Source organism: Hyperolius riggenbachi, chromosome 9, assembly GCF_040937935.1.
Source record: "Hyperolius riggenbachi isolate aHypRig1 chromosome 9, aHypRig1.pri, whole genome shotgun sequence".
Taxonomy (NCBI): domain Eukaryota; kingdom Metazoa; phylum Chordata; class Amphibia; order Anura; family Hyperoliidae; genus Hyperolius; species Hyperolius riggenbachi.
The window spans coordinates 182463806-182485449 of record NC_090654.1 but is presented as its reverse complement, the minus strand read 5'-3'; the positions used below and the strand labels follow the sequence as shown (position 1 = coordinate 182485449).

Sequence of the window (21644 nt, the reverse complement as noted above, 5' to 3'; positions counted from 1 at the left end):
GGAAAGGAACACAATTATGCAATGTGTAAAAGTTCACCTCGGATCCACTTTAAGGTCTGTACACATGGTACATTAAAGCCGATGCACACAAATGAGTGACGTCACTTAAACAACATTACATGGCAGCAGGAAACAAGTAGCTTAAACTACGGTATGTTTTTCACCCACCAACCATGACTCCAAATGATGTCATTCAAATACTGGGCATCATGCAAGCGGAAGTTACATTTCACACAACATATTCACACATGCCCCGGAACAATGTCGTTTAAACAACACTGCACACTGGCCAACTGCACGATATCTGCCCAATAGCCTGAATTTATCAGCCAGTTGGACCGGGAAAATACACTTTAAATCGGTCACTTGTCACCATTTGGCAACAATTTTTATATCAATTGACTTCAATACGGTGATCTGTTGTTCAGACGTTTCAAACAACATTTAAACAATGTGTGTTCAAGACCTTAGGCTCTCTGGGAGCTTTAATCTTGACATACACATAGGACCTCTGTTGGTAGTTTTTGAGTAATTGTTATGCAGACTTGCAGTTGAGCTCCTGGCCAGACACTGTAGGACAATATGTATCAAACGCAGATAGAACAGAGGCGCCAAAAAGAGTAAAAACACTATTATTTAAAAACAGTAAAAAGAGGGAAGGTAAGGTGGACTTACCTCCCTCTAGCAGTGGACAACAAAACTCTGAGGTAGAGTAGAATGCATTTATTAAACAGTGTAACTCCTAAAGATGCAACGCGTTTCGCGGGCCACAGCACCGCTTCCTCAGGCTATACAGGAGTTCAAAAAAGCTGTAAATGGGACATATACATAAATCAACATAAAAGCATCAAACACTGACAGAGGCATACAGCTGTAACACTGGAACATAAATTTCATTATAACCAGCATCTGCTGGTCTGTGAAGGTCAGATAAGTCTATCTTATCTAAGCAAAAAACACACACAAAAAAATAAATAAAAAAAAAGTTGTATGACAGTGGGGAGAGTGCATGCTCTCTAAACTGTTTTTACACTTGCATAGTCTTGGCGGTTATATCATTGTGACTGTTTCAGTCCGAATATACATGTGTAAAGAGTCTTGCATTAACTAGAATAAAGTAACCCTCTCAGCCCGATTAGCTGCATTGAAAGCAGGCTTAGGCAGAGTAGGATCACCTAGGATATGTGCTATATAACACTGAGGCTAAGTTCACAGTGGGACGTTAAAGTTGCGCGTTAAAACAGCATTTAACACAGAATAACTCACTGCAATGAAAAATCAATGCCCTGTTCACAGTGCACACGTTGCGTTGGTGTCTAACGCTGCACGTTAAGTAAAAGTACTGCATGCAGTGCGTTATACACGTTATTAGCTGCGTTGGACTGTTTGCACATGCTCAGTAATGACTTGGAAGCATACTTTTCATTGCCTGTATTTTTTACTGTATCTGCTGTATGCGACGGTAACGCTGCGTTGCCACTTTTTGGGCGCGTTGCGTTGTAAGCTTGCGGTGCGACTTTAACGTGGCATCAAAACGCAACATCCCACTGTGAATCTAGCCTAAATGCTTATAAGTAACAAGCAGACATTTACCAAGTGCTTGCTCTAAAATTAATGGCAGTGAAAGAACGATGTGTAATAAGGTGGTAATGTCTACTACCAGTGGAACAAAAAAAGCGAGGAGCTGGCTGTTAGCCAGTGGGTGACATACCTGTATCCAATCCAAGTATTGAATGAGCGCCTCTGTGCGGGCGTGCTCCATAAAGCCTCTATTTGTACTTAGCTAGGAGAGGTGGGGGACAATCAGTGTGCGCCACGCGCCGGGAGAAGTACGCCCACCATCGGCCTGGCCAATGGGGAGATCCTGTATGGCAGTCGCCATTTTGTTGGTTTGTATGTGGGGCAGACATAATAATGTCACATGGGAGGGCGGCCGCCATCTTGTGGGTTAGAAAGGTACTTTTGTGTATTGATGCTTCGATGGTGGCTGCCATTTTTTTGGTGGGGAACCAGGAACAACTATATGAAGCAGAGTGCTGATTGTGATAGACAATTCGGGAAGATATTTGCAGAGACAATAATTATAAACAGCATATGATCAATAATCAAATATAAATAAACGTGCATCTTTACACATGTATATTCGGACTGAAACAGTCACAATGATATAACCGCCAAGACTATGCAAGTGTAAAAACAGTTTAGAGAGCATGCACTCTCCCCACTGTGGCACAACTTTTTTTTTTTTTTTTTTTTTTTTTTGTGTGGTTTTTTTTTTTTTTTTTTTTTTGTGTGTTTTTTGCTTAGATAAGATAGACTTATCTGACCTTCACAGACCAGCAGATGCTGGTTATAATGAAATTTATGTTCCAGTTTTACAGCTGTATGCCTCTGTCAGTGTTTGATGCTTTTTTGTTGATTTATGTATATGTCCCATTTACAGCTTTTTTGAACTCCTGTATAGCCTGAGGAAGCGGTGCTGTGGCCCGCGAAACGCGTTGCATCTTTAGGAGTTACACTGTTTAATAAATGCATTCTACTCTACCTCAGAGTTTTGTTGTCCACTGCTAGAGGGAGGTAAGTCCACCTTACCTTCCCTCTTTTTACTGTTTTTAAATAATAGTGTTTTTACTCTTTTTGGCGCCTCTGTTCTATCTGCGTTTGATACATATTACTTATCCGCCCTTGGTGGAGGGGTACGCCCCCTTTTTTCTCCTGTCTACAGAGAGCGACTTTTATACCCGAGTGGGGTCGGGTACCAATTCTCCCCACCTGCCTTTCAAGTGGTTGCCTGCTGGTGACCCTTTTTTGTGAGTATAATTCTGCACGAACTATTTAGACAGATTTTCTCTGTTAAAACTATATTGCACTATTGGGCTCTCGGTGCCCTGTTTTTTTCTTTTGTTTTACTGTAGGACAATAGAAAGAGATGCAAACATGGGCAACAGGGTGCTCCAAAAATATCCTATTCAATTCCTGTAGATCAAAAGCAGCATGGGGTGTAGCAATATGTTCCCGCGGTTCATGGAAGAGGCCACCAGGACACACCCACACACACTTGTAGAGCAGACCTAGGCAGTAGAGGCGCCTATAAAGTATTAAATCTGTAAAAATAGTCTCAAAAAGAGAGGCATGGCTGACTTATCTCTCATGAAGGTCTCAAAGTAGTCAAAGCAATTTGATATTCTTTTAAAAAGGATTAATGCACACAGTAGGTTTCAACAACTCATTTTTCTGGGGGTTTTCTGCTTCCTAAGGTCAAATAGCAAACAGAAAATGTGCCTAGCAGAAAACATAATTCATATATGAAAAATAGGGTAATACAAGCCCTATTAAATGTAGACTCTTCTGGCTATACACTTGATGCATCAATTCCTGAAATTTTCAGTCCACGAATATCATTTGGTCCATCCTTCTCATGTCTCTGTAGTGCAGGGCTGTCCAACTCCAGTCCTTTCATTCCATATCCATGCCAGTGTTTAGGATGGACTGACCGAGATGTGGAGAAATGCATTCTACTTTATGAAACATACCTTTCTCAATTTAGTCTCACTCGCCGCTGGTCTCCTCCTCTGCCCAGCCACTGATACACACACGGCTTCCTGTTTAGCCGGAAGCACGAAAGCAGCGTGTGCATCAGCGGCTGGGCAGAGGAGGAGACCCGCGGCGAAGGAGCGGCGACTGGCGAGTTGCCATCTGTACACAGCGCTTCCCTGCGCTCACTCTGCAGTCAGACTCGGAGGGGGGGGGGGGGGGGGCAGGGAAGCACCGAGGGCGGCCCGTGGAGAGGAAGGGAGGGAGAGGTCGGACTGCCCTCCCCGCGGCTGACTCCCCCTCCATTATGGGGGGGCGGGTACCTAACTATGCTGGGGGGTAGCTACCTATCTAACCTATACTGGGGGCACCTACCTAATCTAACCACACTGGGGGGCACCTACCTATCTGACCTATACTGGGGGGCAGCTACCCAATTTAACCTATACTGGGGGACAGCTACCCAATTTAACCTATACTGGGGGGCAGCTACCTAATCTAACCTATACGGGGGGGCACCTACCTAATCTAACCTGTATTGGGGGCACCTACCTAGCCTATACTGGTGGCAACTATACTGGCTACCTATATTGGAGGGACCTACCTAACTAACCTATACTGGGGGCACCTACCTAATCTAACCTATGCTGGGGGGCACATACCTAATCTAACCTATACTGGGGGAACCTACTTATCTAACCTGTATTGGGGGCACCTACTTATCTAACCTGTATTGGGGGCACCTACTTATCTAACCTGTATTGGGGGCAACTATACTGGCTACCTATATTGGAGGCACCTACCTAACTAACCTATACTGGGGGCACCTACCTATCTAACCTATGCTGGGGGCAACTATTCTGACTCCCTATATTAGTGGCACCCACCTAGCTAACCTGTACTGGGGGCAACTATACCGGCTACCTATACTGGAGGCACCTACCTGGCTAACCTATACTGGGGGCAACTGTACTGGGGCACCTATGCCTGGCTACCTATACTGGGGGGACCAATAGCCTGGCACCTACGCCTGACTACCAATACCGAGTGCAACTAGACCTGGCTAACCTATACTGCGGGCACATATACGTGGCTTCGCGCGGGGGGGGGTGCATTTAGGCCTAGAAACTGCCCTGCTTACACAACAACTCAAAAATGTGGACCTGAAATCTTGTGCAGGAAAGAAGGAAAAACAGAGAAATGCACTCTGTATGTATTTAGAGAGTTTAGGCTGTCTAATCCCCCCCCCCCCCACCTGTGACTACTCACAACTGTAATTTGATCTCTCGGCTGTTTCAGCTCAGGAATCTCCTCTGCCACAGCAGAGCAGCTAATTCGTAAACACAGGATATTGAACCTATGTCTGCTTCAGGATTTTCTTTTTACAAAACTGTGTTTCTTTAAAGGTTATTATGCTGTTGCTTATCTTTTAGAGCAGAGAGTAAGTTCTGAGTTCAGGTCTACCTTAACTGTATTTTGTTCCTTTGTACAGTAAAGAATGGCAGCTTTCAGTGGGGGGGGGGGGGAGGAGAAGCCTCCTAAAGCAAGATACAGAAATGGCTAATTAACCAGTTTTTATTACTGTGCCATGAAGGAGGATTTTTATATTTGTAGAAAAAAAAAGCTGCCTTTCTGTTTACAATAAACAGGCTAGAGCTAACTAACCTATTGCTTTGCACAGACGATGCATTAAGTCACAGATAGGCAACTCTTCCTTATTAAGTAACTCAAGGCAAATGTACCGCTTTGCCTGGTCGCTCGGGGCGGGGAATTATACTGGAAACACGGAGAGTAATAATGCATCAGCCTGGGGCCGCAATGAGACTACCGGCAGCTCTTGTTTTGCAATTTCAAAGAAGTCACTTTTTTTTCCCCCTACGTCTCCAACAATAAGTTATTGCTCTCCCCAAGCCAGCAAATATACACAGCATGCAAAGCGACTGCAGAACACATTACACCCACATAGCTTTTCACAAAATCAGATTTTTTTTCCTCCTAATGCATAAAATACGTATTCCCACCACGGAGGTAATTTTGGCAGTGTATTAAGTAGCTCTGCCGCCCCTTTCCCATTTCCAGTGGAATTAGATTACGCTTTCTCGCCCCCCGTACTTCTAACACAAGCATTTAAGGAGCCTTTGCATTTAAATCAGCAAGAAAATCACATTACAGTAGCTGGCCCACTCTCTCGTGGAGCTCTTCTCTGTGATTTATGAAGCTCAGCAATCTCCTGCGACAGGTTCTCCTCGGAACGCAAATGGACGCGCTATAGGCATAGGTCACAGAGCCTGATCGCTCCTTCCAAAAGAGAGAATGACAGCTTGATATTATTGTGAGGGGTTCCGATTTTACATTCTGATATTAACTGGAATGCTTTGCAGGAGGCAGTTGCACTGTATTGATGGATGAAAACAGAAACAAATACACGTCTCCACAACTGCAGTTAAAGCGCTAGTGTACCAATGTTCTCCCCAGAATTTTTTTCCAGTCGGGTGGCATGAAATAGTAGCCGGGTGGGGCAATATGAGAGAATGCTGGGCTGTTGCTTCTGTGCGCAACTCCACTTATGCCATAAGAGGTGAGCCGATGACAGCCGGGTGCTCATCAAAACCAGCCGGGTGGAGCACCCTGCTAAAAGAGCCTGGGGAGAACACTGTTTACTTATACTCAAGTGTGCCTAAATAAGGATCTAATCAGTTTATTGCACTACAGTTGCATTACTGATTTTAGCTCCATTTTAAAATACTAGTCTGTTACTCACCACTATAAAATGACACGCCATTAGTCCTACCACCCTGCTCGCTGTGTGCTAGCTAGAGAGAAAAAGTGCAAAGCTTATTCTTCTGAGCAAAATTTGGTTGCCATCTGTATGAATACAAAAAAAAAAAAAAAAAAAAAAAAAAGGGACAAATCAAAATCTGCATTTCATTGGTAAAGTTTTAATCTGCAGACAAAATTGCAACGACTAGGAAAAATTAGCATCTTGTGCTGTAGTGCTTAGAAGATATGCAAAAGGATGATAAGTTATGGTGAAAACAAGAGGAAGGAAGGAAAGTGGGGAGCTTTTAACATCTACCAGCATACAGCATGTGGTGCGCGTGTGTATCAAGTCGGGGGTTGCATTGCGTTCATGATTATCGCACGCAATTACCAACGTGCCCCCAATCAACCATGTCTGCCTGAGATTTCCGAGCATGTTTAATCGATACATTCCACCATTTACAGCCCAAAAATCTATCTAATTGTCAATCGGGCATGCATGTGGTGGCACATATTTTCATCAGATATCGAATCAAATAGTCGATCGACCGCCAAGTCACCTGGTGTATGTCCACCTTAACACTATACAGAAGATTTACTGCTGCTGACCACTGAAGTGGAAAAACAAAACAAAAATAACCTACAGGTTAAAACTACAGATATAACTATTAATTCAAGCGTGACAAGTTCACAGCAAAAGCAGTGCGATGATGCCCACTTTGTTGTGCTGTCAGCCGCCAACAGTTTCTGAGAGAGGATGTCAAAAACCATGTCCAACCCTCCCATTAATGGACTCTGCAGGGCTTGGCTGATTGGGTTAAATGGAGGAGGCAGTCTCCCATGGAGAGTGGCAGGGACACCATAAGTCAACCATGTTGTATCAGACACAACAATAGCCTCATAAAGGTGTTCTTTGGGTCAAGGCAAGACAGACAGGGGGATTAAATATGAGCATTGGGGACTCTGAAGTCAGAAAAATGAACATAATGAGAGTTAACTCTTATCCACTATACAAAAGGAAAAAAAAAAAAAAATTATAATAGTGAGTGCTCCTTTCCCAGTTCCTCTGGAGACATTTTTCTATGTTCTGTAAACACAGAAAGTACACAGCAGTATAAACAAAGAAAAGTAGACCAGATCTTTAAAAGTAGGGTTTTTTTTCTCCTTTTTCCTTTCGTAGCTGGACTTAGACTAGACCAGAATCCGCCTGAGGCCTGCCTTTTAGCCTTTTTGATGGAACAGTTCTTTTATAATCATTCAGAATGTGAGGCAAGGAGCTGTGTCACTGTCAAGATCTCTTGAAATCAGCACAGACAGTCCATAATCAATGCAAGCCAGGCCAAAAATATACAGCCATCTTTATGGGCAATGACAAATGCCGCACATCCAGGGGGAAATCTAAGTCAGGTCACCAGACAGCTTAAGATTTCTTCAATTCGTTCATTCAATATTTCAAACTCTACTTAAGTACACCAACAATATCTCGGGAGCTTGTTCAATGACTAATGCTCGCAGTTGAAATCAATAGGAATTACATTATTCACAGTTTTCCGATGATGCACAGAATTTGGATGGGGTACAAATGTTTCCGGATATATTTGCACTTAAATAAATCAGAGATGCATTTCCAAACATAGCTCACAAATGGTTTTCTTAGGAGGAAGTGGGAAGATAAATACAAATATTACAATTTTGGACAATTCCGAGTGCCCTCATCTCCATTATAGATTTGTCCACAATAAAAGAAGGCCAATCGAGAGGTATAAACATGGCCAAACATATTGAACTGGCTGGATCAGGTCCTTACAAGCTTTTGTTTGCTAAATCAAAGCAAGCAGTGCCTGCCTATGGTACAGAACCGTCACCTAAACAGGGTAGTCAGCTGAAGCTTGCCCAGCAAACTAGCAATTGCTTGTTCCGGGAATCCAGACCATAGCTAGCCTAACTCCCAAGCAACTCAAACATATGAGTGAGACTTTTCAAAAGTATGTTACCAGCAGTTGCATGAATGTGATGCTCCTCTTCACTCTTAAGCTACAAAAGCCTGCTCCTAGTCCCAGGTTAAAGGACACGGTGCCCATTACGTTCCTGCATTCGCCTATGGAAAGTCCACAGTCTGGACTGTCAGGGCACTGAGCTTTAAAACAAAATGTTAATTCCTGCACACATATTTTTGGCAAGAGACAGTGTGCTTGCAAGTACGCATTTATTTTAGCCTTTCACTTCAGAAAGCACACAAACGCCAGGACATGCATATGATGAACCAAGTTCCCATTTAGTATATTTATCCAAAATCCTGGGAAGGAAATCTAGCATATACTGGGAAGCCATGTCTGATATGGTCCCCACCTTCACCATTTGGTACCAGTAGTGTATATAGACACAGTTTTCCTTCTCTATAAGGCCAACAGAACTTGCAGACCTAAAACCGCTAATCTTATTTGATTTGCATCTGCACGTCAGACCAATCTTTATAAAATGTTAGGAATATATTTTCTCTACATCTCTAAATAGCATGGTGTGCTTTAGTTTGTACACTGAAAAAGAAGTTCAGAAAGAGCAAACATCTTCAGGAAGACACAAGGACAAAATCCCATCTTATATATAAAGAACAAGGTTACTTCTAAATGAATTCCAAAGAAGCCTACTGACTCTATGTAATCAATGGATGGAGGTCATAACTGCCTCATGAAAAAACACTCTCCAGCTAACTCTCAGGTGTATTGATTATATCAGCAATTCAATCTACAAAAGTAAGCTAAACAACTGACTCCTAAGCACACCTGTTGAGACTCTTGGTTTTTATCATACATAAAGCCCACCAGTCACGTAGCCCCCCACCCACGAACCATGTTGTGTCTGATCATAAAAGCTGCAGTTACTGGCTTAAATTTTTGTCTTGTAGCTAGACCATCCACCAATAACACTCCCCAGCATTTACCTGAAACAAGCATGCAGATCAGGTTTACGGACTTTCCTCCACATTATACAGATACTTAAAACTTCATAGAAGCATGAAAAGTCTTAGGCCACATACAGACATCAGACCATAGTCTTTGGAAAATGAAAGATCACAGACCAATCTTACCACCCTTCCTGTAGTATAAGAGCCATACCTACACAGTCTTTTCTATGGAGCTGAACTCCACATCAGAAAAAAATCTTTGCAAGATGCTGCACACACAGATGCTGTACAGACACAAAAGACCAGTATCTGCAAAAGATCTGTTCCTGCCAAAAATCCATTCCTGCAAATTGCAATGATAGTCTATGAGATCTGCAGATCATCATACACACATGATTTAACTGACATTCATCTGCAGATCAGATCCACCAGGATGGATTTTCAGATCTGCAGATCTGCAGATGAATGTCAGTTAAATCATTTGTGTATGATGATCTGCAGATCTCATAGACTATCATTGCAATTTGCAGGAATGGATTTTTGGCAGGAACAGATCTTTTGCAGATACTGATCTTTTGTGTCTGTACAGCATCTGTGTGTGCAGCATCTTGCAAAGATTTTTTTCTGATGTGGAGTTCAGCTCCATAGAAAAGACTGTGTAGAGTATGGCTCTTATACTACTGGAAGGGTGGTAAGATTGGTCTGTGATCTTTCATTTTCCAAAGACTATGGTCTGATGTCTGTATGTGGCCTTACTGCTACAGATATACATTATAAAGAAGCAATTGGCATCAAAGACCACATCTTCAGATTCTCCATTTACCGTATTAGTAAAAAAAAAAAAAAAAAAGTTGGAATGGCTGAAGCTACATGTGTGTGTGGCGGTGGAGAAGGAAGAGAATGAAAGATCCCCATCTGTTGCCATCTCTGAAGTGGCTCAGAACCCAACATCTTTGCCATGTTTACATGCTATAGTCCTGGGCTCCTTAAACAGATGTGATGTCTGTGGATGCAGGCCTTCACTAATCATAGAAGACTGCGAAAGAGGCAGAAATGTTATGATTGATAAAGGCGTTAAAGGCTGGCCTTCCTTCAAATTGATCCTAGGTTGTGATAGGAGCACAAGACCGAGTAGTAAAACGCTAGCAGAGACAACACTGTGATTGGTATTAGAGACTGGTATAAAGTGGTAAGCAGGTACCTGGATGATCAGTATCAGGTAGATATTGATCAGTCACCTGATCTAAGGAAATAACCATCTCTCATGGCATATAATAACTCAACCTAGCATGACATTAACTGACACTAGTATACTAGGACTTTTTTGTCCAAAAGACCTTTATACTAATTCCTAAAGAGAACCATTTTTCGTCTTTAATAACTTGGTCTCCTACATTGATCCAAGCTGTACACGTCTCGGTGCACCAATCACTTCAAATCCAACAATTTCAGGTGGCCTCGGCGTCACATTAGCGGACACCTGTTAATGTCAAAGCTGACTTTTTTTTATCATACTGGGTGACTTCAGACAAAGTGCAAACAGAGTCCAAGAAGGATTTAAATCAAAACAGCTTGCAAGACTGTCACATTAAACCGGCATCACAACTGGTTTTTCCCTCAAGTGCTCCCAAAGAGACCCTCCTAGATGTAATTACTGTACAATATCAGAGCCATGGAGAAGGACATCACTCAACGGACTGAAATGGAGAATGAATCAATACCGAGATAAATGTTTCTACTCAAGTGTTGCCACCCCATTTCAATGCACATGATCTCAAACGGAATAGGGAAAAAAAATGTTAATGGCCAGTCAGTAAAGCAGACTTGCAATTAGAATTTTAAATATGCATAAAACTAAGATGCCTCCACACCAGCAGACCATGGTGTCCCCTTGTGGAATTCTAGCAAGCCATGTCAGGTCTCCAGTACAAATGTATCCAAGACTCGGGTCATATGTACAATATAACCAATGCTTCGGTATCTTTTCACCTTGACAGCCAAATAAAAACTAATGGATACAAAAAGGGAAGAAAAAAATAAAATAAAATAAAAACTAAATTTAATTCAATTAAGTCTAAATTCACAAAACAAAACACGCAAGGTAAACTGAATTGCCATAAGGCTTCAGAAACTTTTGAGAATTCTAATGTTTACATATTTCAGCAAGAACACAGCCATCCATGAAAACAGCATCGTTTTCCAACAGGAATAGGAGGCGCCCGTGTGGTGTATTGGGTGTTCTCTTCATACAAAGAGATTCCACTCGATAAAAAGTTACGACGGTTTATTATAGCACAATAGACAACGCGTTTCGCGGTCCAAGCCGCTTCCTCAGGTCAATAACAGGTGCTTTTTTTTAAAACATAAAAAAACAACAAATAATGAAATCACTAAATGTATGTAAAACTCAAAACATAAATACAGACATATGTTAAAAATATATATGACATAGGTGATAGTCACGGAACATTAGGATCTATGGAGACCGGCCCTTGGTCGTGGCAATAGTACCATCAAAAAACAAACAACACACATAGTAAAAATAGCAGAAAATTGCTTAAAATCATTGGTATAAATTACTATGATAAGTGTGCCGGATCTGGGTAATAGCAGGAAAAAGCTTCAAGTCATAGGTATAAAATGCTATAACAATTGTGACAGATCAAGGAATAGGGTGTATATATATATATAAGAAGAATCCAAACACATGAAAACAGCAGGCTGTAGACATATATAAAAACAGTAATTAGACAGTCTCCTTTCCCTTGTTAGTATATTAAAACAAACAACAAAAATTATAAAAAAAAGAAAATTTCATTTTTTATTCATGCAGTATCAGGACTCAGAAGCTTGTATTTATTTTTTTTAACTAACCCAAGAACCCTAAACAGTCTGACCGCATTATTCACTGTACGATTTTCCCAGTCTTCAGTTTTTCACAAGAGAGCCCAGTTGAATTACCTGCTGTACTGGCCGCGCTTAGTTCTTCAACTTGAGCTCATTTCCCTCCACTTCCTAAAGTCTTTTGTTGCTTTACATGTATAACCAAGCAGCATATGCTAACCATGACAATTATACACAGATGAGGAATAAAGACAGTTCCCCATTTACAACGGTGCCAAACATACAAAAGTTGTCCACCTGCACAAAATATACTGTACTCCACATCTTACAGTATTGAATAAGTTATTTAAAGAACATTAGGATACATTGGAAACAACCAAAAATACACAAAACGCTGTTTATACTGTGTCCAATTCCAGAGTTTACTGTAAGTAAGTCATATAGCCACACATTTCCAGCTTTGTTTAACACATGACTGGACATACAAATACCCTCCCAGAACAGAAGCGGAAAGTTGATGCAAGTGAACCATTTAAATGCATTGGATTAGCTCAGTTCCAAGCAGCATAGGTTTACATGAAATTAACATAGTATTTGCATCAACTCAATGATTAGCATCTAACTGACCACTTCTTAAAGTATACCAAAGATGACATGTGATGTGTTGAGATAGGCATGTGTATATACAGTGGCAAGAACACAAACACCTATGCTGTGCTCCTTTTCTTTTTTCCCTGCCTGGGGGAGTTAATATCCAGCTATGTAACTGCCAGTTTTTCTCCATTCAGGCTATAGCCCCGCACGGACAACAAATTACAGGTGGAAAACGCTTTCCTAAGTAGATAACTGGGCTTCTGACTGCAAGAGATATATTAAAAAGGTCAATAGTTCATGTATTTTTGCTCTAGGATGCTTGAGACACTGGAATTGAGCAGAAACAATAAAACATTCAATCTGCTTTGTAAATGTTTATATATAAACTAAAACCATGAGATGTCTAAAAGTCATTTCTAGGAGTAGGACAGATCCAAATTGTATATCTCGCCAATTTATTTTCACCTTCGGTTCACTTTTAAACTATACAGGTCTGACAAGCTTGGACAGCCGATTAAGATACCTCTGAAAATCTCATGGTGCCAGGCAACAGAGGGGAAAACAAAAAAAACAAAAAAAAAAAAAAAACACTTGGGAATTAGTTTCCTAATAAAGATTCCGTAATTATGATGCCCATTCATGATAATCTCTCATTGGGAACTTGAATATTCTGCTAAACATATTAAGAGTTTTTAAAACACTTAAGTTTGGAAGGCACAAGTTAAATATTTCATTGAGTATTTTGCAAGTGTCAAGAAGAGGACATAAAACACCACATAAGACAACCTTTTTGCCAATCTTGCAGACAAAAACAAGGAGTACACACTGAACTATTGAAGTGTACTAGAGCAGGGATCAATACCGAGACAATTCACTAAACAGCCCTGCATACAAATCATTTCAGCAATCAGAATGTTCAGCATGAAGACATTTTAGCAGTACATTCCAACCTCAGTTAAGTGTTTGTGTACTTATGTGTGCTTAAAATTGGGCCCTGATCAATAACGTATTATACTTGCATTAATTACTTCACCTCATTTTACAGATACAGGCCTGCTATCCCCAGTTTGCATGGTGCAAGCTGTTACACTGTGCTCATGCGAATAGTAAATAAGCTACAGTGTTTGTGGATCCTTGTTAGAGAAATGTGCTTTGCAACTGTTCCCACTGCTTTGACAATAGTGGTTTAGCTCTACAGCACTATTAGCCCCTGTACTGTTTGAACCATCAGAAGAAATTACATGTCCCATCCAGTCATTGCATTATTTTTTGGACCATACTGTCCACTCATTTGCAGCAACATGTAGGTCCCATTTCTTATCAAGATTATTATTTTTTTTTTTATCCAAAAGTACTTAACTTTCATAATAAAGTACCAAGCACCCGGCAAATACCCTCAGTTTCCCCAGAAACGCTGTTGATACTCTAACATGAAACTATTTGGACCAGCATATTCTTGTTAAACTGAGGATTGGGGGACCTGGAGATGTATGCAGACACCACCATTCCTGTCAAACAGGAACAAAAAAAAGTGATTGGACATAACTTTCCAATAACAGACAATGGCATTTACAGGTTGCATGGTCGTCACTGTAGCTGGGTTACAAAAGGTTAGAAGCAGGGCTGAGCAGCTCCGAATATAAGTACTGGTTCACACTTAGGTGCTTTTCAGCACTTTGATAATCGCCGGCGAACGTGGTGCATGCATCACTTTGGGGGCCATTGCCATGGGATTCTTGTTCTACTGAACGGGAATCAAAACACAAACTGCAATGCAAAATCACGATTTGCATTCCAAGTGTGAACTAGCTTTAATGTGTGAGACTCTGGTGACAACAGGGGCTGACAGTCACCGCAAGGACCTCTGCGTGTGGGGAAGTTTACCACCACAGCTGTACAGTCATTATCACTGTACTAGAGAGCAGATGACACCTCCAAACAGAATAAGAGTGTGGTCTGACTCGGTGGTGAGGACTCAACTGTAAACAATGGCAGTGACAAAACTTGCCGATTTCTACTTCTCTTCTAAAATACAAGCAAGTACACTACATTATTGATTGAGACCTCATTGTAAAGCACACATACCACTTAAGGAGAAAAAATGCTTTTTTGTTTTACCAAGAACAGCCAATGCCATTTTCAGACAAACTAGAAAAATATATAATAAATGCACTCATCAAGCTGTATTAATAGCTAAGTTGACCATAGACACCAATACAATAAACACAAGGTTCCTAAGTGCTGTACTACACAGAGACACACACATACACGATGTACTCCTATTTTGTGAATTCCACAGAAGGTTTTAATAACTCCACAGCTATAAAGAACGGCTCAGCAGCGCCCCTCTGGTGCCAAACAGCTATTGCACATATAAATTCAACGATGCTAGAGTGACCTCCGTCTCCTGTCTGCTAAATGATTGCATTCATGGGGCATTTCATGTGTATTGTGGAAAGGCCAGCACTGTATTATCTCTCTGCTCGCGTCTGCAGGGCTAGATGACAGCAGCAGAGGCAGAGCAGCGCTGACACCCAGGACAAAACGCACCATCAGTGCAGCTAAATACACATAAGCTGTAACTAAATCCATCCCATGCAAGGGACATGTGTGTAGCTTGCTGCACAACACAAGAATGGCCACTCTGCTTTGATGTTCGCTATTAAGAGGCCAGTAAAGGAAATGCTTGTCGGAGGGTGACACATTGTGTCAATCACAGGCTGGCAAAATATGTAAGAGCTTGTTAACCATTTAGACTGACCTGAAGATCAACTGGATTTCAGCTCTAGGGCAGTTCAAAGGCAGAACTTTAAGTGTGATATTATAAGGGGGGGGGGGGATTATTAATATGAAAGGGGCATCAGCCTTAAACGTGAGCCTACTTCACTGTAACTGATAAAACATTTGCAATGGGGTACAATTAGAAGTCAAACTGTATAGATACCCTCTCTTTAAGGGTGGTATGTGAAATGAAAAGAGGGGGGGGGGGGTTAAGGGGTGCCAACAGTAGAGATGTGAGCCCTAAGGGGCTATGCACACCTTTAATTCAATTTAATTTTCAAATACTTTGCAATGCACACAGGATCCTCATTTGATGGGAAACATAAAGAGTATTAAATGGGTGCAATCTAAAAGGATAGCAGGGCGAACAGCTTGGTTGTATTGGTCCACAATGTGTGTTGCAGCAGGGACTACAGCAGCCACAGCACCCCACAATGCTTGGTTTTTTTAGTGTAAGGGTATCATGCTTAAAGGAGTGCCAGTCTCCCAGCACATGAGCACAAGAAAGCAGACATGCACGCTGCTTTGTCATCTAAACTTACAAGCCACACTGTACTGAGTACCCCAGACTGGACTTTGAGGGGGGAGGGGGGGATACACTAATAAATAGCTTTGCAGGAGGTACCAGATCATATATCCATTAGTTGCACCTCATTCTTTGCAACCAGAGCAATTATAAGCTAAACTGTCTGCCAATAGCTTGTGTGACTAGGATGGCTGAAATAACAGTGGGCGCCAACCTTAGACAAAATCCTAGCTGAAGAAAGCTGTAGAGGGGACTCTTCTCCTAACACCCCAGACTGGTATCAGTAGTGTCCCCCATTCTACACTGCCCCTGTCTTGCTTTGATTAGGCGAGCATTGCACCAAGGGAAAAAAAAAGAGCAAACAGCCACATAGCGGATTCCTGTGGAAGTGGGGGAGGGGGACCAGACAAAAAAAATCCTACAAGGGATCTGTTCAATATATCCTGTGTGGCAGAGAGGCTGAGCTCTCCCTGGAAGTCACCTCCAAACACACTTCCAGCCTGTGACACAGGAAAACATCCAGAGGCAACCACAGCACAGTGCTGGCACCGGGACTCCATGCCAGTGGCGGAGCAGGATCACAGCGTGTGCCCAGAAAATCTGTGCCAACCACTCAGACAATAGAAGCCAGGGATTCGGTGGCAGGAAGGCAATTAATGGGCAGTTATTGGGATAGAACAGGGGGAAATATTTCATTGTACAACTCGGGCACTGCCAGTCAGCCAAGATGGCATTTCATTGGCACTACAAGAGTGACTAGAAGCCTGGTGCCCGCTACAGAGATGAGCGCAGAACAATTACACAGGAACTGATGGGTGCCCACATCCTAGATAAAGGTGGGTCACGGAAATGTAATGAGGCATGGCACGCAGTGGCAGTGCCCACCACACAAGATGCAACCTATTCGGGATGCAATGTTGGCTGGGGTGAAATGAGAAACTTGATAATGATCCATGCTAAAATAACAGGGCAAATAAATGTAATGCAGAAAGGCATTGATAATAAAGACAAGTAAACATAAAGAAGGGGTGATTGTGGGCACGGCTGCATGATGGTGACTTTGGCATTGTCAGGGGGTACACTATAGTGGGTAGCGGGCAGCAGAGCTTCTGGAGATCTAGGCAGGAAGGAGCACAGCTGGAAAGAAGCAGCAGAAGAACTACAAGAAGCACAGCTGGAAACGAGCAGCAGGACTCAGGAATGTGGCAGGGGGCAGTAAAAGGGCATCGGAGCCATTCTTGGCGGCTGGGAGAGCCTCATAAATCCAGCCGGGGCCCCCTGACGAGGGGGGGCGGGGATGGGGGTACGCGGCTGCAGAGACATCCATGGCGCCAGACAAGGACATGAGTTGGGCGCACTTGGGATTCCCACCAAAAAGCTCCGCCACCCCAGCCCACCGATCCAAGGAGACAGGTCCTCTTTACTCACCGGGGTAGCACAGGACATAGTGCAGCACAGAGGTGGAGATCTTCAGGAACAAGATCCACCAGCACGGCTGCAGTAGCCTCCGCATGACACCAGGCACATCGAGGACCGGGGCAACTTGTTGACTGATTGGCCTCCGAGGAGAGAAGAAGGCAGGAAAGTGCTGCTGGCGGCGGGGAGGAGGGGGGCTGCGGCGGGGCTCCGGGGCCCGGGGGTCTGCTCACTGGGAGGGCTCTGGGAAGTTGGAGAGCCGAGCAGAGCCCTGGATCTCATGCATGCAGATGTCTCCAGCAGGAGGGTGAAGTCCAGGATCTGGGATGGGGGTCTCTTGGTCCAGGATCTCGGGGGGCTCCTAGTCCAGGATCCGGGGCTTTCTAGTCCAGGGTGGGCTCCGGAGCTCCTGGCTGCTGCAGATCACACCGGGGCTGGCCGCTTTCCATTCTCCCATACAGGAAGTAACATGTGAGCTGCTCCAGCCGGAGACTTTAAAGCTCAGGAGGGAGAGGGAGCGCGGGAACGCGCACACTGACACTGGGCGTCTAGCACAGGCGCGCCCCCGGCGCTCTTAAAGCAGCCGCAGCCCGAATTCCTTCCAGCAGCGGCAAGGCGAGGAGTTATTATTATCCCTTCTCCAGCGAGTCCTTCTGCCTTCACTCTGCCAGAATCGGGGCTGAGCCGTCGCCAGATGACATTTTGTCACATGTGTTGTGATTTTATTACAGGACGAGAGGGGGATCTTGCCGTGCTGGGGTGGGGGCGACGCGTGATCGCATGGAGGACGGAGGTAAGTGAGAGGGGGAGAGAGGAACAGCTCGTAGTGATGGAGCTCAGCAAGTCTCTGAGCTGAGAGCTGGCTCTGTGAATGGATCACTGTCATTTCCCCAGACACAGAGCTCATCTCACACCCTCCCCGGCTCACTCCATGCAAGATAAGAGGCAGGAGCTAATCAGAGCCTGTGACTGTCCCCTGTCACCTGCATCTATCTCCCTCTCCTTCATATCTGCTCCTGATACTCTCATCTGTCTCTGCCTTCTTCACTGGCCCTTAGCTGTCTGCACATTCATCCCATATCCACCACTACTATATTTTGTGTGTGTATGTGTATGTGTGTGTGTGTGTATATATATATATATATATATATATATATATATATATATATATATATATATATATATATATATATATATATAATATATATATATATATGTTCCATTCACTGTCCCTGTGTTCCTATCCCTGCGTCATATCTATTCCTATAGAGTGCTTTACCTCTTGCTTTCTTCACTGTCCCTTAGCTGTCTGCATATTCATCCTATATCCACCACTACTATATTGTGGATATATATATATATATATATACATATATATATTATATTCCATTCACTGTCCCTGTGTTCCTATCCCTGCGTCATATCTATTCCTATAAAGTGCCCTACCTCCTATACTATGTGCTCTTTCTCTATATATGTGCTCCATTCACTGTCCCTGTGCTCCTATCCCTGCATCATATCTATTCCTACAGAGTGCTTTACCTCTTATACTATATGCTCTTTATCTATATGTGTGCTCCATTCACTGTCCCGGAGTCCAGTGTCCCTGCCTCACATCTGTTTGAGCTGAATACTATACCCACTGTTATCTGCTTCTTCTATATTCAATCTGCATATGTGCACCAGCCACTGTCCTTTCTCTGTATCACTGCTTTAGTCTGTGCACATTTCTACACCTACTCAATTATCTGGTTCTTCTATATTCTATATATGTGCTTTATTCCCTGTGTCATGTATCCCAGCTTATCATGTGTCTGTACTCTGAAGTATCTGTTCCTTCTGCGTTCTGAATATAAGCTCTATTCACTGTGCCTGTGCATTGCATCTGCTCTTCTTATTTCCCTAAGCAAATTTCTGTTACTGCGATTATATGCTTCTGTATTTTGTATTTGTCCACCATTCACTGTCACTTTGCTTTTGGTCCCTGGGTATGATATACGTATCTATACTAAACACTATGCCTACTTTAGTATCTGCCTCACATATCCGATACATCCTGTACCAAGGCACCGTTCCCAGTGTCCCTGTGCTGCAGATTCCTTATTTTCATCTACGTTTATAGCACTATGCCTACTGCTATATCAGCTATATGTGTATATTCTGTAGCAGGGCCCTCTCATTGTGCCTAAAATTTATATCCCTGCATGTGATCTATCTGTACAGAACACTACCTACTCATATCAGCTACTCACATATCCTGTGCATTGTTACTCTACGCTGTCCCTGTGCTCCAAATCCTTGCCTGTGATATATTTGTACAGAGCATCCTACCTACTCTTATATCAGCTGCTCATATATCCTCTACCTGGCTACTCTACACTGTCCCTGTGCTGTATATCCCTGCCTGTAATCTATGTGTACAGAGCACTTTACCTACTCTTATATTAGCTACTTGCATATCCCTTACATGGTTACTCTACACTCTCCCTGTGCTATATATCCCTGCCTGTGATCTATGTGAACAGAGCACTCTACATACTCTTATATCAGCTATTTCTATATCCTATACCTGGCTACTCTACACTGTTCCTGTGCTATATATCCCTGCCTGGGATCTATGTAAACACAGCACTCTACCTACTGTTATATCAGCTACTCACATATCGCTTACATGGTTACGCTACACTTTCCCTATGCTATATGTCCCTGCCTGTGATCTATGTGACCAGAGCACCCTATTCTTATTTCAGCTACTCTTATATCCTCTACCTGGCTACTCTACACTGTCTCTGTGCTATATCTCCCTATCTGTGATCTATGTGTACATCACATTTTACCTACTGTTATATCAGCTATTCATATATCCTCTACCTGGCTACTCTACACTGTCCCTGTGCTATATCTCCCTGTCTGTGATCTATGTGTACAGAACATTTTACCTACTGTTATATCAGCTACTCATATATCCTCTACCTGGCTACTCTACACTGTCCCTGTTCTATATCTCCCTGTCTGTGATCTATGTGTACAGAACATTTTACCTACTGTTATATCAGCTACTCATATATCTTCTACCTGGCTACTCTACACTGTCCCTGTGCTGTTATATCCCTGCCTGTGATCTATGTGAACAGAGCACCCACCCTACTCCTATATCAGCTCCTCACAAATCTCTTACATGGTTACTCTACACTCTCCCTATGCTATATATCCCTGCCTGTGATCTACTGTATGTGAACAGAGCACCCTACCTGCTCATATCAGCTGCTCCTATATCCTCTACCTGGCTACTCTACACTGTCCCTGTGCTATATATCCCTGTCTGTGATTTATGTGTACAGAGCATTTTACCTACTCTTATATCAGTTACTCACATATCCTGTACATGGTAAATGTACATGTACACTCTACATAAGGCTGGATTTATACTTATATTTTACCCCTAAAACAAGAATGTTGGTACTCCCCTTCCTTGTGCAGCAGCGCCCCTCCCATTCCATGTGTAACCCCCACTTCCATGCATATCGTCCATGTACCAGCCCCTTTCTCTCATGAACAGCTCCCTTGAGCATCAGTTTCTTTAGTCATGTTTGTTGTTCCCCATTTTCACCCACCCTCCTTATATCAGCTATTCTTATATCCTTGTAAAACAAAAATTAGGGAGGAGAAAACCGAGAGCCCAATATAGTATGTATTGTAAATAGGTGGCATAGAATAAAAACTTGAAGAGTGATACTCACACAAACAAGGGTTACCACAAAGGCAACCACTGATAATGCAGGTGGTGAGATTGAACCTGACCCTACTCAGGTTAAGAAGTTGCTCTCTGTATTGTAGAAAAAAAGGGTATACGCCCCTCCACCAAGAGAAGATTTCAGTAGGTTTAATTATCAAAGGAACAGAAGTGCCCCATTAGTCTAGTTTGAAAAACAACTTTTATTTTTACCTTTGAAAAAAGGCTCCAGTTGCGACATGTTTCACTGGACAAACCTGCATCCTTAGGCAAAATTATTGGAGCATCTGTGTTCCAAGTTTGAAAGCTAGACAACACGCTTTTATACTTGGAACAACAGATGCTCCAATCATTTTGCCCGAGGAAGCAGGTTTCTCCTGCGAAACGCATCCCAACTGGAGCCGTTTTTCAAATTAAACGAATAGAGTCTAACTCTCGACTACTTGGAGGTAAGTCCACCACTACCTCCCTTTTAATCAGTTTTTAGTGTATTTTATCCTGTATTGACACCTCTGTTCCTTTGATCTTCAAACCTATTCTTATATTCTGTA

General features: G+C 42.7%; 1 protein-coding gene across 3 annotated transcripts in view; it reads right to left on the bottom strand.

The window, feature by feature from the left end:
- PTPRG (protein tyrosine phosphatase receptor type G) overlaps nucleotides 1-17883 on the bottom strand; it is an 831563-nt gene extending 813680 nt beyond the window's left edge. For 2 of the 3 annotated variants that reach the window (XM_068253765.1, XM_068253761.1), the window contains exon 1: nucleotides 17373-17881. In XM_068253765.1, the coding sequence (XP_068109866.1) occupies nucleotides 17373-17457 (85 nt within the window). In that variant the 5' untranslated portion in view covers nucleotides 17458-17881. Of the gene's footprint in view, nucleotides 1-17372 lie in introns of all 3 variants that reach the window. The other variant, XM_068253766.1, reaches the window with a different exon arrangement.
- Between the last annotated feature and the right edge of the window lie 3761 nt (nucleotides 17884-21644).